This window comes from Artibeus jamaicensis, unplaced genomic scaffold, assembly GCF_021234435.1.
Source record: "Artibeus jamaicensis isolate MK-2021 breed Jamaican fruit bat unplaced genomic scaffold, CSHL_Jam_final scaffold_537, whole genome shotgun sequence".
Classification (NCBI taxonomy): domain Eukaryota; kingdom Metazoa; phylum Chordata; class Mammalia; order Chiroptera; family Phyllostomidae; genus Artibeus; species Artibeus jamaicensis.
This window is the reverse complement of record NW_026522047.1, coordinates 34,439,080-34,460,847: the sequence shown is the minus strand read 5'-3', so window position 1 is coordinate 34,460,847 and position 21,768 is coordinate 34,439,080. Positions and strand designations below refer to the sequence as shown.

At 51.7% G+C, this 21,768-nt stretch overlaps 1 protein-coding gene and 1 long non-coding RNA gene across 7 annotated transcripts; one reads left to right on the top strand and one right to left on the bottom strand.

Moving 5' to 3' along the window:
* Nucleotides 1–127: 127 nt before the first annotated feature.
* On the bottom strand, nucleotides 128–11,374 carry LOC128626387 (uncharacterized). 6 transcript variants are annotated; one of them, XR_008390320.1, is made up of 5 exons: nucleotides 11,211–11,374; nucleotides 10,712–10,823; nucleotides 4,844–5,014; nucleotides 4,329–4,430; nucleotides 128–3,880 (listed from the first exon to the last, which is right to left on the bottom strand). It is a non-coding gene; the product is annotated as an uncharacterized LOC128626387 (long non-coding RNA). The 6 variants fall into 6 exon arrangements; XR_008390316.1 differs by having other exon boundaries at nucleotides 4,329–4,483; nucleotides 4,894–5,014; XR_008390317.1 differs by having other exon boundaries at nucleotides 4,894–5,014.
* Nucleotides 11,375–12,372: 998 nt separating this feature from the next.
* On the top strand, nucleotides 12,373–15,200 carry HAND2 (heart and neural crest derivatives expressed 2). Its single transcript, XM_037156386.2, has 2 exons — nucleotides 12,373–12,993; nucleotides 14,332–15,200. The coding sequence occupies exons 1-2, from the start codon at nucleotides 12,439–12,441 to the stop codon at nucleotides 14,428–14,430; spliced, it is 654 nt and encodes a 217-aa protein (XP_037012281.1). The 5' UTR covers nucleotides 12,373–12,438; the 3' UTR covers nucleotides 14,431–15,200.
* Nucleotides 15,201–21,768: the final 6,568 nt, after the last annotated feature.

The following is a 21,768-nucleotide window of genomic DNA, read 5'->3' as shown; positions in this document are numbered from 1 at the left end:
TTATAACAAGGTAAAAATAGTCACTTGATTAGATTCTATAATCTTATTGCTGGCATTATCTTTAATTGAATAGCACATGGTACAAAGAACTTAACGATGTTGGAAAAGTGGAAAGAATTACTAGGAATGAAAGGAGGCAAAGTCTTGCTTTATTTATTCCAAATTCATAACCAGTTGCTTGGTTTCTGCCAACAAATTCAAAGTGGGTTTTTTTTTCACTTTTTTCTCAGCCAGTTGGAGTTTATGAAAGCCATCTCATGGATATGTTCTCTTATTCCAATTTAACACAAATTTGAGAAAATTCAAAGATTTTGACACCAATGGTTACAGCGTCCATCCATTTAGAAAGAACAATGGTATGTATGGTGGGTTAAAGGTCCTTATATTCTAAACTAATATGGAAAATCAAGGTAGCTGGTATTTTCCCATGTACAAGAATCTACATATATTTTCTTGATTGGGCTTCTTCATTCAGTGAAAAATCTATTTTTAAATCCCTGAATTGAAGAAAACAAAAAGCCGTCTATTCCCCAAAGTGGATTCAACTCATCACTCTCCTGTTTGTGGGCGAAGAGCCAGATTCTGCCTGAGAACTTTCTTTTTCAGATTTTCTGCTTCTGCATTCCTCCTGTCTCACATTTTGGACCCCTCTCTCAGTCATCATTCCACGACTATGGGTAGAAAAGTCACGCCCTAATATTCTCCAATTGCACATTTTCACAGACATTTTTTATATGAACCACAAGTGGTCTCATAGGAAAACCTCTCATCTCTCATAGGTTCTGCAGGGAGTAGGCAGTCTGTCCAGCGCACTGTCCGTTTGTCACCCAGCGCAGACAGGGAATCCTATTACCTACAAAGGTATTAGGAAAGTGCTCCCAGCTGAAAGCATTTATCCAATTCCAATTGTTGTTTGGAAGTCTGAAGTACTAAGGGTGGTGCTGTTCCAGGAGCTACCGTTTGCAACAATGCAATGCCTGTTTAGAGTAGAAATCAGAACTTGAAAATCTCAGCCGGCTTTAAAAATAATAACTGAGCATCCAAAAAAGAATTCTTAAAGAAACATTTATATGCCAGGCATATGTTTTCAATTTTAATAACATTGGTTTAGTTTAATAAATATGTAGACCCTAATAATTATTCTCTATATTTTAATATTTCATATATTTTTCTATTTTAGTGAGTGTGCAAAGAGGCTAATTAATAAAAATGTAGGAAAAATATGTATCTGTCAGTACCAAGTTGCTGTGGTTTATGGGCATTGCAAATGCTGCTTTGAAAAAAAAATCTGTTAAATAGTAATTGAAAACTGCCCCGATTTTAAAAGAAATGAATGTAGCCATATCCTTATAGGATAATGTCAGATAAAAAGTAATCATGCTCCCTCTGCAATTGTGTTTGTTGGCATTTATATAAGAATAATAATGCTTTAAGGTTATATTCATAGTTGTTCACTTAACATGGGATTAACATCAAAATCTTCATAATTATCTAAGATCACCCATTTGAAAGCAGTGTAGCAAAACATGTTAGTGGTTAAGACACTCTAGCAATTTTAATACTAAACAGATTAACACACATGAAACTAATATTATAATTTGTGCATTGAATAACATGCCAGACCAAATTTGGGAGGCAGGGGTAAAGAGAATTTTTAGGAAATGGAACCCTTTCTGCTACCGCTTCCTATTTCTTGAACTACCAACGCAATCAGCTAGAAAACTCTATGGGAGATATACATGGCAATGCATGACTTCCGGACTTGAAATATTATTCTGTGGCTTCATCATTGCACGATTTTGGGAAACCACCATTTCTGAGGTTTGCTTTAAATAAAATTGCTCTTATCTGGTAAATAATATTTAAACCAAAATATTATTATAGGAGGGTGATCCAAGAGAATGAAGATACAGTCCAAATGGAATTAGAAACAAACAAAAAATATTTTTGAAGCATAAGAGATCACTATGTTTGACAAGAATGGCTATGAATTATTTTATGACCATCAGCAAAGAAATGTAGGTCCATACCTTATGCATTTTAAATAATAAAGAAGCATATTTTAATGTGTACTTCAGAGTCTCATAAAACTATTCTTCCGCCTCAACTTCTCCACCTCCTTCAGAGATCAACATGAGAGGAAGATGGGTGGTCATTTAGAAAGTAATATGAAATTATAAATTAACTACCCCAGTCATACCCATTTTTCTTGAATCCATGTGAAAATAGACTTCACATCTCAGACCTAATTGTTTCATAATTCTTGTTGCCTTTGGCTGGATGGGTCAGGGTGGGATGTGAAATCTTGGAAACTAAAGTGAGAGTAAAAATGTGGGTGCCCCCCCCCCAGCCAGGGAGAGTGTATGTTAAAAGGCAGTATCTGCCTAACTTCAGCAGTTCCTGAAAGGGAGGGTGGAAGTGCCCCGGATTTAAATCATGTTGTTTCCACTTATGCAGCGAGAATCCATAAAACGAGATTTATTATCATATTTTCTTTTTTGAAATGCAGTATTTGTTTTTGACTTTAAAAGTGCTCCTCAGTGTAGAGCAGAGCAAATATTACATTTTTGTTAAACAGCCGCCAAGATTTAATTGTCTGTGAAATATAAGGCTTAGGACCTGATTGGAGTTAACTACTGTTCTGCAGAAACCGGCGCGGCGGGCCTGGGCGGGGGCGAACGCGCCCGGCCGCTGCCTCGCGGGGAAGAGCCGCCCCGCAAGACTTCGAGGAGGGCTCGGGGCAGCGGAGCGCCCGCAGGAGCCCATCCGAAGGACTCGGGGCCTCATTCTTCCTGCCGCAGAGTTAAAGGGACTCCGTACAAAAAGTCAAACAAGAATAAGCAGCTATGGAAAATGTAACGAATCATGCTAGCGGTTTAACAGCGAGAGAGAGGGGAAATCCAGGGACCGCCAACAAATACTGGAGAAACGCGTCCTGGGGGCAGAAGAGAGGGGAGAGGAGACGGGAAGCTGCGTAAGGACACAGCGTGATTGCCACGTGTGCACCGCAGATTTTGCCGTTCTTGTCTGTACCCCCGGGGTTCCGTCGGGAACCTCAGGCGCCCGGCGCTTTCCGCGGCGCCCCGCGCGCCCTCCGCGCGCGCGTCGGGAGCGGCTGGGCCGCCCGCGCCCCCCCTGCGTCCCCGCCCGCGGGCCACCCCTTCCCCGGCGGCGGCTCCGCGGGGCGCCTCCTCCACCCGCCCAGGGTGCGGAGGAGAAAGCGGGCGGCTGCAGATTTGCCCCGGTGGCACCGCTGCCACAAGCCAACCCGTAATTGCAAAGCAAACAAGGCTGAAATATTGGGATTGGTCTCAATCGTGACAAGATCTACGCTTTTGCCGCCAATTTGTTTGTGCAGCTCTATTTAAAGGTTCTTGATTGAGGAAATGTTGGAAATAGCGGTACGGGTTTCCCTAATGAGACCCCGCGAGGGGGACGGCGGCCTTCGCCCGGCGCGGAGGGCGGGAGGGGGGAGGGGCGCGGTTAACCCCTTCCTGCCCGCCTCCAGCGAAACGTCCTCGGAGACCCGCAGGAGGCGAATGGGGAGGGGGGACCCCCCTCCCCGCAGCCGTGGCCGCCTTGGGCCTGAGCGGCGGAGAACTGGCCTCCTCGGCGGTTGTTACCGAGAGGGCGGTGGGATCCAAACGAAAATTTAACCAGGAGGGAGGGCGCGGCCCAGCAGCCAACACAGTGGCCTAAGTCTGGGGGGCGGCTCTGGATGCGCTTCCTGTCCCCTAACAGTCCCGAGCTGTGGCTGCAGCCAGCGTCTCACTCTGCGTCTCGCTGTCCAGCGACCGCCGAGGCCCTTGTGATCCCAGCGGAGGCGCGCGGTGCCCCCGAAGCGACCTGGCCCTAGTTGTCAAGTTGGGTCTTTGGGTCCCTGGAGGAAAAGTCAAGAAATCAAAAAGGCAGGAAGAGAAAATACATAAATATTTATCGAGAGCAAACAGATCTCGTTTATTCTCCCCTAAACACCCTCGAGGTCGGTGTCATTACCCCCTTGTTCAGATGAGGAAACTAAGGCTTAGGGAGAAGGTGGCGCCGGTCAGTGGGGAGCCCAGAGTCCGCCGTGCCGGCTCTGCCTCCGGAGCCCAGGAGCTCAGAGGGAGTACCGGCGAGGCTGGACTGCGTCTGCCACTCTCAGATCCAGAGCTGGCTGCTGCAGACCCGACGCCACTGCGATCAACGGGAGGAAGCCCTCCCTGGCCCTCGCAACAGCTGAGAGATGTAGGCCTGCTCCCTGACGGAGGGCGATGCCCTCCTCTACTAGTTCTAGTCGCCTTCAAAATAAAAACCAATTCGACTGCTATTGGAATAGCGGGACTCACCTGATTGCTCGGAATCACCCCTTTTACTGAAGCTGTTGGAGCACCTCCTGGCTTCAGTGCATGGATTGGTCTCTCCACAGCCCGCAGGAAGTGCCCAGAGGTCTACGGAAGAGAACGGAGCAGCAGCACCCGAGAGAAGTTCAGAAGAAAGAAATCTGATTTGAGGGAGGAGAGAGAAGGGAAGCTACACCTGGAAAGGACGCCTGGAGGAGGTGGCATTTCAGCTGGGCCCAGAAGAAACACAGAAGTGTGCGAGAGACGAGTTTGCTCGCTGTGCTGGCAAGTCACGCGGTGCCAGGCCCACAGTTGGCCACCTGCTGCCATGTCCCGCCTGCTCCCCTAACTTGGAGAACTGGGAGCTGATCAAACCCTGAGCCAAGTTCCAGTCTTTTATGGGATTGAAAACTTGGGGCTTACACACACCACCAGTGGCTAGACTTTGACCCTTCCAGAGCCCTGGACCTGGGCCCAGAAAGCCAAGGGCAGGGGTAAAAATGGGAGGGGGGCGCTCTCACCAGAGTTCTTGGAGCCACAGGAGCCCAGAGGGATCTGGTCAGAGATGTACCTGGGCCAATCTGAAGTTTGTCTTTCTGGAGTCACAGGCAGATGGAGACTGGGAGAAGGAAGACCCCTGGGTGGCAGAGGAGGCCTGCTTTCGGTTGGACTTCCCCAAGAATGGCCTGCACCTTCCGTCAGCAAAACAAAAAAGCATCAGTGTCACCAATTTAGTGAAACCTCCAAATGTGTTCCGAATGAAATTCTGCTTTTCTTGCACAAAACCGATTCTTCCGTTTGAAGTTGGAGGCTTTGCAGGCAGAATGCAATTCCATGTTTTGTTCCTAGAGGTTTGGGCCTGTGTTAACTTAAGTGGGCACTCACACAAGTATTAAAAAGAAAACCATTCTCTTCTGGAAAATGGAACAAAGTAACGCCTCTCCAACCTTGGGCCCGATATATAATCTGTAACAACAATTAGCCTCCCAGTGCTGCGCATTTCCAGCAAGCATCCTGCCTTCTCTGTTTATAACTTTTCTGCCTGCAATTATTTTTATTTTAATTCTCTGTCACTTTAACAGAAACCAGAGCCTTTTCTTTTCATGTTTTGTACACAGCATGTTCATTTTGATAAGATGTTCTTTCCTATCCTCTTTTAGCTTGCCTTTCCTTGTTTAGAGTTCTGCATCAGGAGTTTCTAATATTTCTTTCTCTTTCTCTCCCTCTCTTTTTAAGAGTTTGTCCCTGTCTTGCTTTATTTGTGTGAAATTTAGTTTGAAGGGAGATCAGAGAGAGCAGGAGGGGTCTGTAATAAGAGAATGACCGAATGACCCAAAGGCTGATTATCTGTCATTAACTGGAGACTCGGTATACCCAAATTACCGGGGAGACCTCAGTCTGCCGGATCCTTCCCCAGCCAGAAAGGCGAGTGTGGAATGCACACACAGAAACAGGCGTGTGACACTGCCAATGAAGACACCCTGCTCACACTTTTTCTTAAGGGGGTCTCCTTCAAAACTCACCTTGGGTCCAGTGGGCAAATTTATTAGATCCTGACATGCTGTATACACAGGTTAAAAAAAAAAATCCCTGCTGAAAGATTAACTTTAACATTTCTGTAACTTTGTGTGTGTGTTGTTTCGTTAGGCCCAAAATTGCAGTTAATTTTCTAAGCTCCAGAGAATTATTGAGAAATCAAGCCAAGCTGCTTTTGATCTGCTCGCGCTGCTAAACCCAAGCCTTGTAAAAATCGAGGTTTGCCATTAATATTGACAATAAAAGTGTTTCTTTTTGTTAACCTGAAACCTCACCATCCTGGCTCAAGTCCCTTGTCTAGAAGCAAAGGCCCTAGAAGAAAGTAGAAAGGGTTTGGGAGAAACTGCCGGGGCTAGAGAAACCCATCCGTATGGATTTGCAGAGGAGGCCTCAGACCAGGACTTCCAGGAATGCGAGCACACTGCACTCAGGACTGGCCATGGTCCGGCCCTCACGTCACAAACAGATCTTGCGGTCCCAGAAACAGTTTGTCCAAAGCCCCACCTTTTAAGCTGCCCTTTGCTTTCACATCTTCTTCTGAACAGCAGACGGGATTGCAGACTAGCTGAAGTCCATTACTTACTACTTCCACAGAGCACGTATGCAAAATTACAATTACTTCCTCATCTGCATGCGAATGATTTCCTCCCGGCTTGGAAGAAAATGTTGCCAATGTGGATGGAATTTGCTTGAAACCAGAATGTGGATGAGGAGTTAACATAAGTCCTGTGGGATATATTTTCTTATGCCATTTGTGCTCTAACCTTTATATTTTACTACGAAGTAGCAAAGATCAGATTTACAGCACCTCTTAGGGCCTCTCTAATAACATTCATAACATGTCCCATATATGTATCATAGTGCCTCTTGTGAGGTCTTCCCATCATGCATGTAGTTATCTTTTATTCCCTTCGGTTTGAGTAAGTCTTTCAGTTTGACAGACTAGGAACCTAGCAAAGTATTCAATTCTCTCTTATCAGTGAAAATCCTTCCAGACCAGCTGAACATCTTCCAGTTAACATGGAGATCTAGTTATTCATTATTTGGAGAAAATGAAAATTCCCAATGCCAGTAATCTTGAATATTAAGATCTTTCTTACATGTTGTGTACCTTAAACTTACACAATATTATATGTCAATTATATCTCAATTTTTTTTTTAAAAAAGGTTTTTTTTTTCTTGGAGGAGTTAGGATGAGCCAATACTTTATTCTCTTCATCAGTTTTAGGTTCAGTAACATCAAAAACTTTGTAAATCTAAACCTTGCTGGAGGCAAATTAGGAGGGAGGGAGGGACAGAGGGAAGAAGGAGGAGAGGAGGGACTGAGGAGAGGGGACACAGAGGGGGAGGGAGAGGCAGAATGGGGAGTGGAGAAGGCACGCAGGCACCAAGCAAGTCTCAGTTTTCTCCACCGACTTAAATGTCTCTTAATCATAACTAGACTGAAGGGCTCGTGAGCAATCTCCCCTCCTTAGTCAGCATTGCAGCTGGGCCGGCCCCTCCCCACCCCCAACTCCACAGAACTGCTCTGGATGGGGAAGAGGTGGGAAGAGGGCTCACTCATCAATATCCTGCCCCCAAACCCAAAATCCAAACAAGAAAATGCTCAGGAGAAATAAAACCTCTTCAGAGCCAAGGGAAGCTTTTCTTGCCCTTCATTTCTGAAACAGGCATAAAAGTCTGATTGAACTTGATTCTGCTTTGTGGGTGTGAACAGTGAGCAGCACCTCGTTTCTGGAGCCACTGTCACTTGCCATATCTGCAGACGACTATTTCCAAGAAGGAAAACAAGGAATTGAGTGTTTCCTTGTTTACAAAACATCGGTTAGAGAAATCCTTGCCACTGCACCACTCAGGCAATATGCCGCCTTCCCGGTGCCCTGAGGGATTTGAACCTCATCGGTTAGTGTGTAAAAGTGACTCAGTCCCACCCTGGTACAGGCAGGAATGCAGGACCACCTGGGTGTCCCACGAGGCACCGTCCTTGGAGCAGGCAGGGCTGGGGTTGCATCTTCAAGAACATATTGCTTCTTCTGCCACCTTCTGGGTTTGATATGTTTCTGGGGGTTTTATCCCACTCGGGGATCACTCATTATAGATAAATAGGAGAATGCTCAGGTTCTTCTATGTCAGTTGGGAAAGTAAGGTACAACGAGATTTGAAAAATGACAAAGAGAATTGAGCCATAATTCCCGTAAACATAAAATGTGTGTTTATGGCTCTCTGGCCTGGTTCTTTTCGGGTACAGCTTATTTTGAGTTCTCATGAGCAAAACACAAGATACTTACTGCCTTGCCTTTGGAATAATAAATACCTCAATAAGATCTGTATTTCCCCTGAAAACAGATTGAAGTGTAAAAAAAATATTTTGTTTAAACCAGATTGATTTTAAAAGTAGTATCTCACAAGATGCAAATGTTTGCAAGGGAGTGCTCAGCCTCTCTCATGCCCTTTGAATCTTTTCCAGGGGAAGGGGTGGGAGGGAAGGGATAAGGCCAGAGACATGGGCACAAAAGAAATGTTTGAACCTAGTTCTGTCTGTTTAGTTGGAGGCAGACATAAGGCACAGCCCAGTGAGTACTCCATCAGCTAGGACCTGCAAGATGGGGACAGAGAATCACAAACATTCTCCCAAACCAGGGTAGCCCCCCTGGGAAGTGGACTCCGGACCGACCAGGCTACAACAAGTTGCAGCCCCTGGCCTCAGAAAAGGAGAGGCAGGAAGTATGTCTTTGCCAGGATTCCTCCCGTGGGCACCCGCAACTAGGACTGCCACCAGCCGGCCTCATCTCAGCAGCTGGGCCCTGTGAGTACTCGGAAAACGTACCCTTTGGGGAGCACACACCAGAAGCTGCACTCGTGTGCCCTGCGGTGGGGTCACTGGACTGACATCTAAGCCTGGAACTCTCCCATCGCCACCACTGCCATCATTTCATCACTACCGCTTCTCGAGAAGGCACAGGCCAGCTAAGTGGAAGGAAGACTTGAGGTGGCATCTTTGCCTCGCAGCTTTCCGAAGCAGCAAGCTAACTCAGTATCCCAACAGACCTGGGGATAGCGTGTCAGGGAGAACACGAAGAGGGGAAAGTGGCCGCATTTGCTTGAGAATCCAGAGTGGAGCTCGGCTAGTCTGGCCTCTGAGTCAGTAAATACAGCTGAAGACAGCAGAGCTCACCGTTCTGTCCCTGCCTCCCAGCCCCCCTTTCTACGGCCATAGCCCCTGCATTTTGGCTTTCTGAGATAAATGAAGCCCTGCACCCTTGGACCACATTAATTACCTGATAATGACACTGTCAGTGAGGACTGACGCTCAGATTAGCATCTTTTATGACTTTTTTCTGTCCCATGTTGCCCTTCTCTTTTATCACTGGCCGTGCTATCTGGGACCATGAAGGGACTCACTCATTTTGTTGTTGTTGTTTCAATTAAAAGATCATGAGAAAGGCAGGTTCTGAAGCCTTCGCCATTGAGGCCACTTGCCTCTCCAACTCACCCCTCTCCCGGGCCTCTTCTTCCTCTTTTCAATTCTCAAAACTCCTTGTGGATCTGAAAGCAGACTAGCAGCTACTCTTCGAGAATTTTTATCTGTTCCCAGCCAGGATGCAACCATCTTACTTTGTCTACCTGCTCCCAGGGCCTAGATGTGTTTTTATAAACAGATCCTTTTTTTTTTTAATGTATCAAATGTCAGGGGATTGAACTACCAGTATTTACACATTCAGGGTTTGCCTCTGGGTGAAAATGTAAACAGAACCCCGACCACACTACTTATAGTCTTTCGTAGAAGAACAAGGTTTTAGAAAGACTCTCCTCGTGTTCAAAACTGCAGACCCTCCCAAGTTGAAGGTTTGAAACTCTAGATCCGTATTTTGTTCAGAGCCCGTATGTAAGCTCCTGGCACTTTCCAATGAATTTGTCTTAAGCTTCTCTCCATTCCCTGCTCTCTGCCTTACGACATTCTGCTGAGGGCAGCCAGTGAAGCTGACATCCAGTGGGACAGAATCGCCTCATATGGACACGCAGCCTATGTTTCCATGTCCCTGAGTTCCTTCCCCTGTCCTACTGCCCCGAGGCAGCAAACCTAAAAAAATATTTCTCAGTACTGTTGTGCTGGGGCCTGGAGTCCCTGGCAGCACCGGGATCGGATGCCCCCCAACCCTGCCCTCAACTCTCTGGACCTTGCCTTCCGTCCCTGAACTACGTACCCCACAGGAAAGCACCCAGAGGGCAAGGAGAGGGCTGCCTCCGAAAGACGATGACCAGGGTGGCATTGTTGGTGGACCCTGGCCAGGCCAGCAGCGTGTTGCAGGCTGCCCAGGCCTGCAGGGGCCTCTACACGCTCTCCCCCCACCCCGTCCCTCTAACATACAGCCCTAGGGCTTCTGTGGGCACGCTTTTCCACACCGAAATCTATCGAATGGAATCCTCAGCTACCACCCTCATCTATGTACAACAGCTTCCCCTGAAGGCTCCTGGCCAAGCCCGGGGGTAACTTCAGCTCCTGCCACTGTCCATTCCCACCGCCCCTCACCCGACCAGTCTCCTGTGATCCTTCTGCAGCCGCTCACGCAGCAGGGCCGCCCCTGCGGCCCGGTGACTTACAAGTGGAGATCCATTGTCCGTTCTAATGCGTTCAAGATCGCCACTGCCAGCAGTCTAAACATCCACGAGCCGTCCTCCTGGCCTGCCTCTTAAACCGGTGTTTAATGGTTCCCCTCCGCTAACTAAACCTGCTTTCCACAGATGCCCGCTTTTATGGGAGAGGCAGGAATGCGGAGATATATTTATATGTTTGTTCATAAAAACTGAAAAATAAGCTCTGAACACGCTGTAAAAAATATTCAGTTACTTACCAAACAGGCTAGTTAAACCAGGGCAACACCAAGACCGGCCACATCACAAATTCGAGGAATCGAGGTGCCTGCGCTTTGAAATCGCCCAAGGTCTTCCTGAGGACTGGTGTCCCTGAAGAATATGGAAATAAGAGGGTTTTCCATCAGCCTGGCCGTTCCCCCGGGGGTCTCACCCGTGATCTCCAAAAGCAGCCACAATACCAGGAGCTGCAGTCAATGCCCGCGCCCGGATTACGGCGGTGGGTAAGTGGAGGGACACAGAGCCGGGGGTTCCCAGGCTGTGCCCAGGGCTAAGCAGCAGCCCGCCCTGCCGCGCCCTGCGCCCCTCGCGGCCCGGCCGCCCCTTTGTGGGGTCCTGCTGCCTCTGCTCTCGGCCCCGCACAAAACTGCACCCGTTCCCCAGCTGAATTTCTTGCCTCGGTTACCTATCCAACTTCGAAAAGTAATATCTACATTCCTTCTATTTAACCAGGAAAAGAAAAAAACAGTGATACTGTACCTGGTTTGAGATTCTTCAATATTTAAGAGGTGGGGGGAAAATATTTTAATAATGAAGCATCTGTTAAACACTTGCATTAACCTCTGGCTGATAAAAAAGTTTTTTTAACCCTGCCCCCCCCTCGTTTTAATTATCTTATGGTTAAGAAGGGGCAGCCAATCCTAGAAGAGGACCTCGGCAATTAGCAAAAAGAACATCAAAAAGTTTTATTGCGGAGGGAGCGAGGCGCCGCCCCCGCCGCCCCGGGATTGGCGTGAGGAGCCTCTGACGACATATATTAACCCGAGCGGCCCTAAAGATGTAGCTGTACATGGAGATCTTGCTGGGAAAATTCGCCTGGTCCCCTCACGGCGTCCAGCCCAGAACCGCCGCCGCCGCCTCCCGGGAGCTCCCGTGGCCGCCGCGCAGACCCCTCTGACCGCTGGAGCCCAAGGCCTTCGCGCTCCAAGGCGACCACAGGGCCCCAAATCCTTCCCCCGAAAGAAGGAGAGGATCTGAGAAAATGGATGCACTGAGACCTCTCTGAAAACCCTCCGAGGGAGCCCTGGAGGAGCGAGGACACGTTACTCGCAGCTAAAATCACATTCAAGGACCAAAACAACCACCACCAAAAATTTCATTAAAACAATAAGCGCCCAAGAATCCAGATCGGGCTGGTGGGGGGAGGGGAAGGGGCGGGAAGGGGAGGGTCGCACGAAGGTAGCTTCACAAGTGAGCAGTCGACCCCGCCGCCTCCCTGCGGAGCCGGGCCGGCTCCTCCAACGGCGGCTCGGACTCGTCCCGGGACTCGGTGCCAGGAGCGCGGCCGGGGCGTGGAGCCCTGCGACTCCGAGAAGCAGCCTCGCGGGAGCAGGGCAATTTTGCATGAGCACCCGAGGATTCGGCGTCCCCTCAGCACCCCGGGAAGCAGCAGCCGGCGCGCGGGCCGTGGAGCAAGGCGGGAGCCGGCGGCGGCGGCGGCCGAGGGCGCACGGTGCCGGGACCAGCTCGCCGCGCCCCATGGGGAGTCAGCGGCCGCAGCGCTGCTGAGGCGGGCCCGGCCGGCCAGGCGGGGGGCCGGGGCCCGGGCTGCAGCAGCCCCCTCTGCGGCTGCCGGGCCGGCCCGGGCGCCCCGGGGCTGGGGGGTGGGGGGTGGGGGAGGCCGCCGAGCGCCGAAGCAGGGGCCCGGGCCCAAGGGGCGGCGGGGCTGCGCGCACGCTGGGGCGCGTGGAGGGGCGCGGAGGGCGAGATGAGTCTGGTGGGGGGCTTCCCCCACCACCCGGTGGTGCACCATGAGGGCTACCCGTTCGCCGCTGCCGCCGCCGCAGCTGCCGCCGCCGCCGCCAGCCGCTGCAGCCACGAGGAGAACCCCTACTTCCATGGCTGGCTCATCGGCCACCCCGAGATGTCGCCCCCCGACTACAGCATGGCCCTATCCTACAGCCCCGATTATGCCAGCGGCGCCGCCGGCCTCGACCACTCCCATTACGGGGGGGTGCCGCCGGGCGCCGGGCCCCCAGGCCTGGGGGGGCCGCGCCCCGTGAAGCGCCGGGGCACCGCCAACCGCAAGGAGCGGCGGAGGACTCAGAGCATCAACAGCGCCTTCGCCGAACTGCGCGAGTGCATCCCCAACGTGCCCGCCGACACCAAACTCTCCAAGATCAAGACACTGCGCCTGGCCACCAGCTACATCGCCTACCTCATGGACCTGCTGGCCAAGGACGACCAGAACGGCGAGGCGGAGGCCTTCAAGGCGGAAATCAAGAAGACAGATGTGAAAGAAGAGAAAAGGAAGAAAGAACTGGTTAGTACCAGGGGTCAGCGGGCAGTGGGTTTGCGGGGTTCGAGTGGCTGGTGCTCCCGGTCTCTTTCCACATGGGCTGAGCAAGAGCACCCTGCTTTCTTTGGCCGCCTCCTGAGCCTACGTTGTTTGCACCAGCTCGCGGTAGGGATGGTTCCCCGAAAAGGCAGAGGAGGTGAGGGAGGGTGTCAGCAGGAGAAGAAGGAGGTTAAGAGGGGTGCTTCGCGCTGGCGATCTTCCCTCCCGGTCACCGCTGATCTCCCAGGCGCTTAGGGCGGACCTCGAAGTCTCGGGGTCGCTCCTGATCTTCCGATAGCGCTGGCCCAGAACCCTCATTCTGTGGCCTTTGGAACAGCACGGGGCCTCCAATCCAATGCTTCGAGGTACTCCGAAAAAATCAGTCTCCCATAAGCTCTCCATTCCAATTATGTTTCTATTGATTCCATTGCCACCGTTTGAGAACCAGGCCGCCACTGATTCAAAGAGAGTTTTATGGTTGTTCTTACTGTGCCCTGAAGACATAAAGCTAAACACGAAATAAGCACTTTTAACTTCAAAATGCAGTTCCAGTTTCTCTTTGGCCATGAGGTTAAAATGCAATTTATCAGATGAGTACATTTCATGGGTATTTCTTCTTTTATTTGCATCGACCTGCGCATTTTAAGACAAAGAGTAAATATTACTATGATCACCGCTGTTCACAGTAACTCGAAATTATAACTGAAAATTAGTTTTCTCGAGTCCCTACCAAGTTCTCTTAAGGTGATGGTGCTCAGAGCAGGGCGGTTGCCAAAAGGGACCTGAAAAATAATCCTATTTGTCGAGTGTTCCTTCCTTGGGGCCTGTGGCGCTTTAGGCGCTGCGTACACGAGTGACCTCCAGAATGCCCAGGGGTTTCAGAGGCCTTGGAGGAGAAGCTGAGCTGGGGGTGGAGAGCCGCCGGCCCACAGGCCCAAACCAGGGCGAGGGAACCTCTCCCTTTCTTCCTGAGAGTGCGGATCTGGGATTGCGATCGACACCGGGGAAACCACATTTAGCGCCAACCCCGCTAAGGGCCCCCAGGTCCTCCATAAAGGACATGAAAACGGGTGGTTGCTTATAAACGTGCCTATCTGGTATTTGAGGGTTGCAGGCGCTCGGAGGCCTGGGCTGTAGCTAGGGCAGCGCCAGTCCTCGTAGCTTTTCCGCAGGGGCGAGGAATGAAAGCCATCCCACCTCCCAAGCCTTCCTCCCTGTCTCTCTGTCTTCTCGAGCCCGGGGAGCGCGGGGGTGGCGTGGAACCAGGTTTCCTCTCTGAATTTCTCTCTCCACTTTTCTCCCCCTCGCCTCCCTTCTGCCCAGAACGAAATCTTGAAAAGCACAGTGAGCAGCAACGACAAGAAAAGCAAAGGCCGGACGGGCTGGCCGCAGCACGTCTGGGCCCTGGAGCTCAAGCAGTGAGGAGGAGGAGGAGGAGGAGGAGGAGGAGAGCGCTAGTGAGCTGGGGCCCAGGAGCCGGATGTAGAGCCAGGACTCCGGGCAAGCTCTGCGCGCTCCGACCCGAGGACTACTTGCATTTGGAGTCATCCGGTTTATTTATGTGCAATTTGCCTCCCTTCTCTTTGCCCCCCTTTGAGGCATCCGCTCCCCACCTCCCCCTCCAAAAATAGTGGATATTTGAAGAAAAGCATTCCATATTTTAATATGAAGAGGACACTCCCGCGTGGTAAGGGATCCCGGCGTCTCGTAGATTCTCTGTGTTTGAATGTTCCCCCCTGGCTGTGTAGACACCAGCGTGGCCCCTGCCCACCTACCCTTCCACGTAACAGACAGCGGACATTGGTGTGTATGTGAAGTGTATCTTTAATCATTGGCCTTTGGGTATAAATATTCCTGGGGATTATAAAGCTTTATTTCAAAACGGAAAACGGGGCCGCTAACATTTCCGTTGGGGGCGGTATCTCGTGCTGTCGTTTCGTCTGTGGTTGTTCTCTATTTGAAGATGTTCCCAGCAGCTACTTGTTTTGTGCACTTCCGTCCTCTAAAACTAAGTGGAATTTAATTAATATTGAAGGTGTAAACGTTGTAAGTATTCAATAAACCACTGTGTGTTTTTTTTACAAAACCCCAATCTTTTAATAGTTGATACCTCAAAAGAGTTTTGAAAACAAAACTGTTATATTTGTTTTCATAATATTTAAAATATTCAGAAGTAAACTAAATTATCATGATTGCCTCTAACTTTATTTGAAAGAGTCAGTGATTTCGACCAATCAACTTGAGCAGTCGTCTCCCCAGGGCGTGGTGGTCCCAAAAAGAGACGGGTCCTTGATGAAAATCTTGCCACAGCGCCTGGGCTCCTCCCAGAGGCCCCCCCCCAACCCCCCAGGAAAACCCTGAGTTGTCTGTAGGAAGAGGGTCTGGGCTGGAGAAAGGCCTCAGTTCCCCCAGAAGGTGGGAAGGTGTCCTCGTTTTCCTGAAATCAACCAGAAGCCATTCGGCGGGGACCTAGGCTTCTGTTGGGGGGCGCGTTTTCAGCTGAGGAGGTTTGGAGAGGATCCCAGGCATTAGAGCCTTTAACTCAAAATACAGGGTTTTCATCTAAGAAAGGAGAGGGGAAAAGGAAAGAGAAAAGAGGAGGTAACGCGTGGTCTCGACGGCGTGGGGGTGGTGGGGGCGGAGTGCTGTGAACTCCCCTCTGAGCAGGCTGGGGGGAGAGGGGGGGGCCTTCGGAGAAGTCCCTGATTAGGTAGCAAGGAACTTAGGTAACATCGAGTAAGAAATCTCGAACGCGACCAAGGATTTAAAGGGGGTGGGTGGTGGGAGCCAGATTTACAAGGCGCTACAGGGAACTCAATATTAACTGTGCGGTGTCTGAAGTCTTCCCGGCCGCATGCCAGCCTAGCGAGCGACTCCCTGCCCGACTACCAGCCCCCCGGGACGGGACCCCGCCGGAGGTTCGGTCTCTCCGAGTCCCAGCACGACCCGGAAGGAAGTCCCCGAGGCCTCCTTGGCCCGCGGTCTTGGCTCGAGCCTCAACCTCCGCGCTAGGAACCAGGGAAACTGGTGCGCCTTAGAGGACTTGGCAGGCCTGGGAGGGGGGAAAGGGGAGGGATTGAGGAGTGAGGAGGGGGGAGGGAAGAAAGGTGAAACGTATTAAAAAGCGGTTTGTTTCATGAAACGCCACGTATATAAATCTGGTGTTAGGGAGGCTTGCCAGAGGCTTTCCATCTTGGAACCCATCCTCGGGGTGATGTTCGCACCTCGGCTTCGGGCGCAGACCCTCCCCTCACATCCCAACGGTTCCCACGCCTGGCCTGTGCCCACTCGGAGCGCGCCGCCTGCAGCAGGGGAATTCGCAAGGGCCGGGGGAGAGACAGCGAGTGGCTCTGCGGGTCTCTTCTGCGGGCAGCTGACAACGCGAGGGCGAGGGGTTAGAACAACTCGGCCAAAACGATCTGAACTTTCTCCCCTCGGGTCAGCCGGCGCTGGGCCGACGTGGTGGGCGCGGGGCTGTGTTTACAGACACTTGCCTTTGTTTATAGCACTGGGGGGCGGAGGGAGGCGCGCCCTGATTTTTCTATTACTCTCCGGATCCCCGTCCGTTTGACCGAGTGGCTTCCTCCCTCTCCTGCCTCCTGCCACCTTTGGCATCTTTACTTTAATCCGTTGAAGAGAAGGACACGGGCCAGATCTTAGGGGGTCGATGGAAAGCGTCTCCCGAAGTAGTGGAGTGAATGGTGGGGAGGCGGGGAGGTTTTCAGAACAGGAGCCAGGAAGGAGTTATCTTCATCATGCATGTGTGCTAGCGCTTGACTTGAGTAGCTGGTCTACTTCGCCATCTGAGCCTTAATGCATTTTTCTGCTAGTTTAACACTTTTTCTGGTTTATTAAACACCAGCTGAAGGGAACCAGAGAACTCTGGCAGCACCGTTGGGACCGGGCAGCTCGCTTCTACACAAGCTTGTAAACCCGCTCTCAAGAAATCCACTGTCTTTGTCCGGCCTGGGCCCAGGCTCCCCTCTCCTCTCCTTTCCTCTCCTGCCTGCCACACTGCTTCCTCCCGCCCAGCAGCAGCAGAAGACCCCACACTTCAAACCACCTCAACATTCCTGTCCACCAGGAACCCGAAAGCCAGACCTGAGGCAGGACCAACAACCCAGGAGCCCAAACTGCCTAACCAGAGGCGGACCCTAAAAGGCCCGACACTCCCACCGGCAAGACACCCAGATTATGAGTCACTCCAGCCTCCCAGCAGCTCTGCCCTGTGCTGTCAAGAGAGCAAGTGAGTGGTGTGCTGGACAGGCGTTTCTCGTGCGCATGGGGCTGCCATGCTTTTCTCCTCTACACATTTATATCTGTTTTTAACTCCCTTTCTTTCTCCTTAAAAAAGTTTTCCAGTTCCTGCCTTGCGGGACGGCTAAAAGGTCTCTGTTTTAATTGCTCGGATAATGTGGTTGCTGCCATTTTGTTAAAAGCAATCACTCCTGCAGCGAAATCACAAGCTCTCTAGACAGGCCGGAGCCGACAAAAATGCAGGATTTGACGTTAAAAGCTAAATGGGAAGCTGGGGCGGCGGAAGGTAAATTGATGGTAGATCTGGCTGTCAGGGTTGGGCCACAGGCCGCCGCGCAGGCCCAGCGCCTGATAACCCTGGAGCACAAGCCGGGCTACGGCTCGCTGCTGTGTGTGTGTGTGTGTGTGTGTGTGTGTGTGTGTGTGTGTGTGTGTGTGTGTGTGTGTGTGTGTGTGTTTGGGCCCTACAAACCCATTCTCAATTTTCTTGGGAAGTGATTTGGAAAACTCAACAGGGGGGGACCTAAGCACACTCCCTGCTCTCAGGCTCGGTTTTCCAGGACTTTCACCTCCCAGCCGGGACACTGACGGCAGCTTTAAGAGCTTTTTCAGGTCAAGATGCCAAGAAGATGACAACAAGATCACCTGATGTTCTTCTTGCCTTCTGAATTCCGAAGGTCGCCCCTTCCAGTGATCCATGGGAAGTTCCAGCTTCTGAGCGGAATAGCCAGTAGATAGGGCGCCTGGGAAGGGTGGATCTCCAGCCCAGGCTGCCCTCCTCAAGCGTGGGAGGGCCATGCGGCTTGGTGGTCTCCACGAAAGGCGAGTGCAGTAGTGGGGCCAGGACGGCAGGACCCACTCCCCACCGCGATGATCGCAGAGCTGGTATCTCACCCAGCTGTTAAGATAACAGGAGGGTGAATATGTTGTGTGCACACGTATTTTGCAGGATAGAGTGTCGAGGGTAAGAAAGAGTGAGCTCAAGTGCAAAGCCACAGGGATTGGAAGGAGGCCTTCGGGCTGCTTTTCAGAGAGAGCCGTTCCCCTTGAGAGAGCTTGAGATGGGTGTGCAGGGGACAGTAAACTGTGCAAAGTGCACCACAATAGCCTGGACAGTGTTTGCATTGCGGGTCTGCAAAGCGCGGGAAACTTCTCAGTCATCCCTGTGCCTTTAAGGAAACGCTGTGTCTAACGCCGCGTGTGCGGCTGGCGATTTTCTCTTCCACAGTTGCCGTGCGCTCTCCCTGCCCGCCAGTTCCATCCACGTGCCTGGATTTGGAAAAGAGACGGGTGGTGGATGCCAAGAGAAGATGATCTGGAAAGAAGGCTTGTGGCCTATGCCCTGTAGACAGCTGCATCTGAGCACTGCCCGGCTTTTCTGGATCACTTGGCCTGAGGGAACCCATCCACCAGACCCAACTCTTGTGGTTCGGATCCCAGTGGGAGGAACGGACGCTACGGGGCCTTAGGGACCAATAGGACGCCTGGCCTGTCGGAGCCCAGGATCTCTTGGGAGACAAAGACCCTGGAGCCGCCCTCAGGCTGCGGCCCAGAACCGGGGCTCGAGCTCAGCCGCGCTGCAGAGTCTACGTCTCCCGGCAGAGAGGGGGACAAGGTGTCTTTTAACTGTTCGTAAGGGGAGGAGGAGCGGGGAGCGAACTCCCGGAGAGGAAACGAATCCCACGTTTCCGGGGGCCGAGCCGCTCCGAGCGCGCCTCCCGACCACCCGCCCGCCGCCGCCGGCCCGGGCCCCGCGGGCGGACCGCGGGCGAGCGGCCAGGGCCGGGCGGGCGGCGGGCCTGCGGGCGTGCGCGCCGAAGCCCGGCCGCCCCCGGCTCCCGCGTCCTGCCCGGAGAGCGCCCCCTCCGCTCGGCCCGAGCACGACCCTCCTGCCCTGCGCGCACATTCTCTTCAAATTCTCCCGGCATTTGGGCCGCTTTGATGATCAGATGGTGGAGCCCTGATTACAAATTTATTCCCGGCCGCTCCGTCCGTCTTTATCTCCGCTATTCGGGACATCTGGGAGTGATTAGCGCCGCGCCCGGCCGCGCTGCCTATCTCGCCGCGGCGGGGCCGGAGCCTCGCTGACGTCAGGGCAGACGGCGCGGAGCCACCGCGGCCGAGCTGGGTGTAAGGGGCGGCCGCTTCGGCCAAGTCTTCCCCGGGCCAGGCCGGCAGCTGGAACTCGCCGCTCGCCTGTGCATTGGGACTTTCTAAGTTTGTATTTTTAGCCCAGAAGACGTTTTTTGTTTTCCTTGTTTAAGGTGAGGCAGAGCCGGTTAACTTTTCCACTGTCCCTCCTCCCCACTGTAAATTTTCCAACTCCCAGGTCTGGTGCGTTCCGCCTGGAAAACCTCCCACATCCGGCCCCGACCCGCGGCCTAGGGTGCTGTTCCCGCCGCGGCCTGGCTGCGGTGCCCGAGGCGGCCAGGGGAGGGGAAGAGGGAGGCCCTTAGGGGTCTAGGCCACTCTAAGGGGTGCCCTCCCTGCACTGGCACCCGCTCGACCCCTACAGCTTTGGGGGCCAAAATAGTAAGAGTCTCTGCCTAGTGGGGTGGAGGGCTAATTACAGACCAGGACTTCTCTCCAAGCCTCAGTCTTGGCACCTGCTATTGACACCTGATGGATCTAAGGAGCAGATGCTCTAGACCCCCTTCGGCCTCCCTGCCCCTTACCACTCCAGAGCTGTCCTTGGCGCAAAACACTGACACAAGCATAACTGGTAGAAGCTTTGTCCCGCACTATGTCTCAAAGATCAGAGCAGCGACTGGATGTATTCGTATAATTCCTGGACAGAAGGCCACACCTCAGCCCTCCGACGCTGGCGCCTGGGGCACTGTCCTGGTCGCTGGGACGATCCAGCTCCAGAACCCTTCACACTGGAGCTTCCCACACCTGGCCAGTTATCCGAAATCCCCAAAGACCTTGAAAAGATGATACATTCAGCCTTTATTTCAACTCCCCCTCTACCAGAAATTCTGATTTAGCAGGTCAGGGAGGAAATCGGAAGTTTGCAATTTTCAACGCCCCCCCCCGACATTTGGGAACCACAGCCTGAGGCCACAGCCACCCTCCGAAGCCTGTCTCTCACCCTTGGCACACTCTCAGCCCGGCAATGTGAAACACTGGACGATTTGGGGTGGCTTGATCCAGCATGAGATGAGGGGGGGGGCAAGACCTGTAATATTTAAAGTCTCGACAGGGAGAGAGTTAGCCATACCATGGATCAGTTCTGTACCTCAATTTAAATGGTCAATGCAAGGACTCAAAGCAAATCCAGAAGATGCTTTTCATTTGCACACAGGGTGCAAAGACTAAGCTTAGTGTGTACTCAGAGACTACGGTGAATTTAGTGAGAAAATAACTCAGAGCCCATGTTTTGAGTGTAGTAACAAGAAGCTCTACTTGGAGGGCCAAGGTTATCGAACATAAACAGGAAATCCAATGGAGAAAATTTCCCAATGTTCACTCCTCCTCGATTCTTCAAGGCACTCAATACACCAACCTCCAAAGTGTCTTCATGTAATCTGGAACGGAAGAGAATCATTTCCTCATAAATCAGTGAAAACGTCACATTTGAGAGAGCTTGGCTCCCCCTTCCACCCACTCTTATCCCAAGGGGGGGGGGAGTCTTTGGGGGCTAGGGATAGAGAGTGAGGCTTTTATTTTTAAGTATATTTTATTGAATATGCTATTACAGTTGTCCCATTTATTTTCTCCCCTTTATTCCTCTCCACCCAACACTGCCCCTCCCACCAGCATCCATTCCCCTCAGTTCATGTCCATGGGTTGTATATATAAGTTCTTTGGCTTCTCCATTTCCTATACTGTTCTTAAGGCCATATGACCCTGAACACACCAGATCTCATCCTATCTGGAAAGCTAAGCAGGGTCGGGCCTGGTTAGTACTTGGATGGGAGAGTGAGGCTTTTAGGCAGCTGAATACTTACTGATTGGAGTAGGAGGAACCTATCTGTGCTTCCAGTGGGGGGAAGGGCAGGCAGTGGCTGCACAAAGGAGTTTCCCACAGGGTTGGCAAGTGGCTTCTCCAGCATCTACCTTAAGGTGGATCCTGGTGGTAGTCTTCTCAGAAAGTGGAAGGTGATAGTGGGCTAGGGCTATCAAATAGTCTGAATCATTCAGACCACTCAAACACACACACACACAACTAACATCAACAAAACTCCACATTGCTTTTGCCCCTAATACTTTTTTGCATGCAGCATAAATTAACTTTCACTTGAATTACAATAGGTGGATTGAATCAACATGAGCCACAGGTCCATCACAGAGAATCTCATTTTATATTTCCAAGTGAAGGAGACAAGCTTGCAGGCAGTTAGACCATTAATATAAAGGACCACAGGGTACTCACCTTCTCTTCTCCCTCCCCAACTAACAACTCAGTGTTCCCAGGTAGTATATCTAACACACTGATCGTGAGCCAAACGGACCCAACCCAATGCTTCCCGGGGGCCAGATAGTTTCAAAGACAGTATTTCT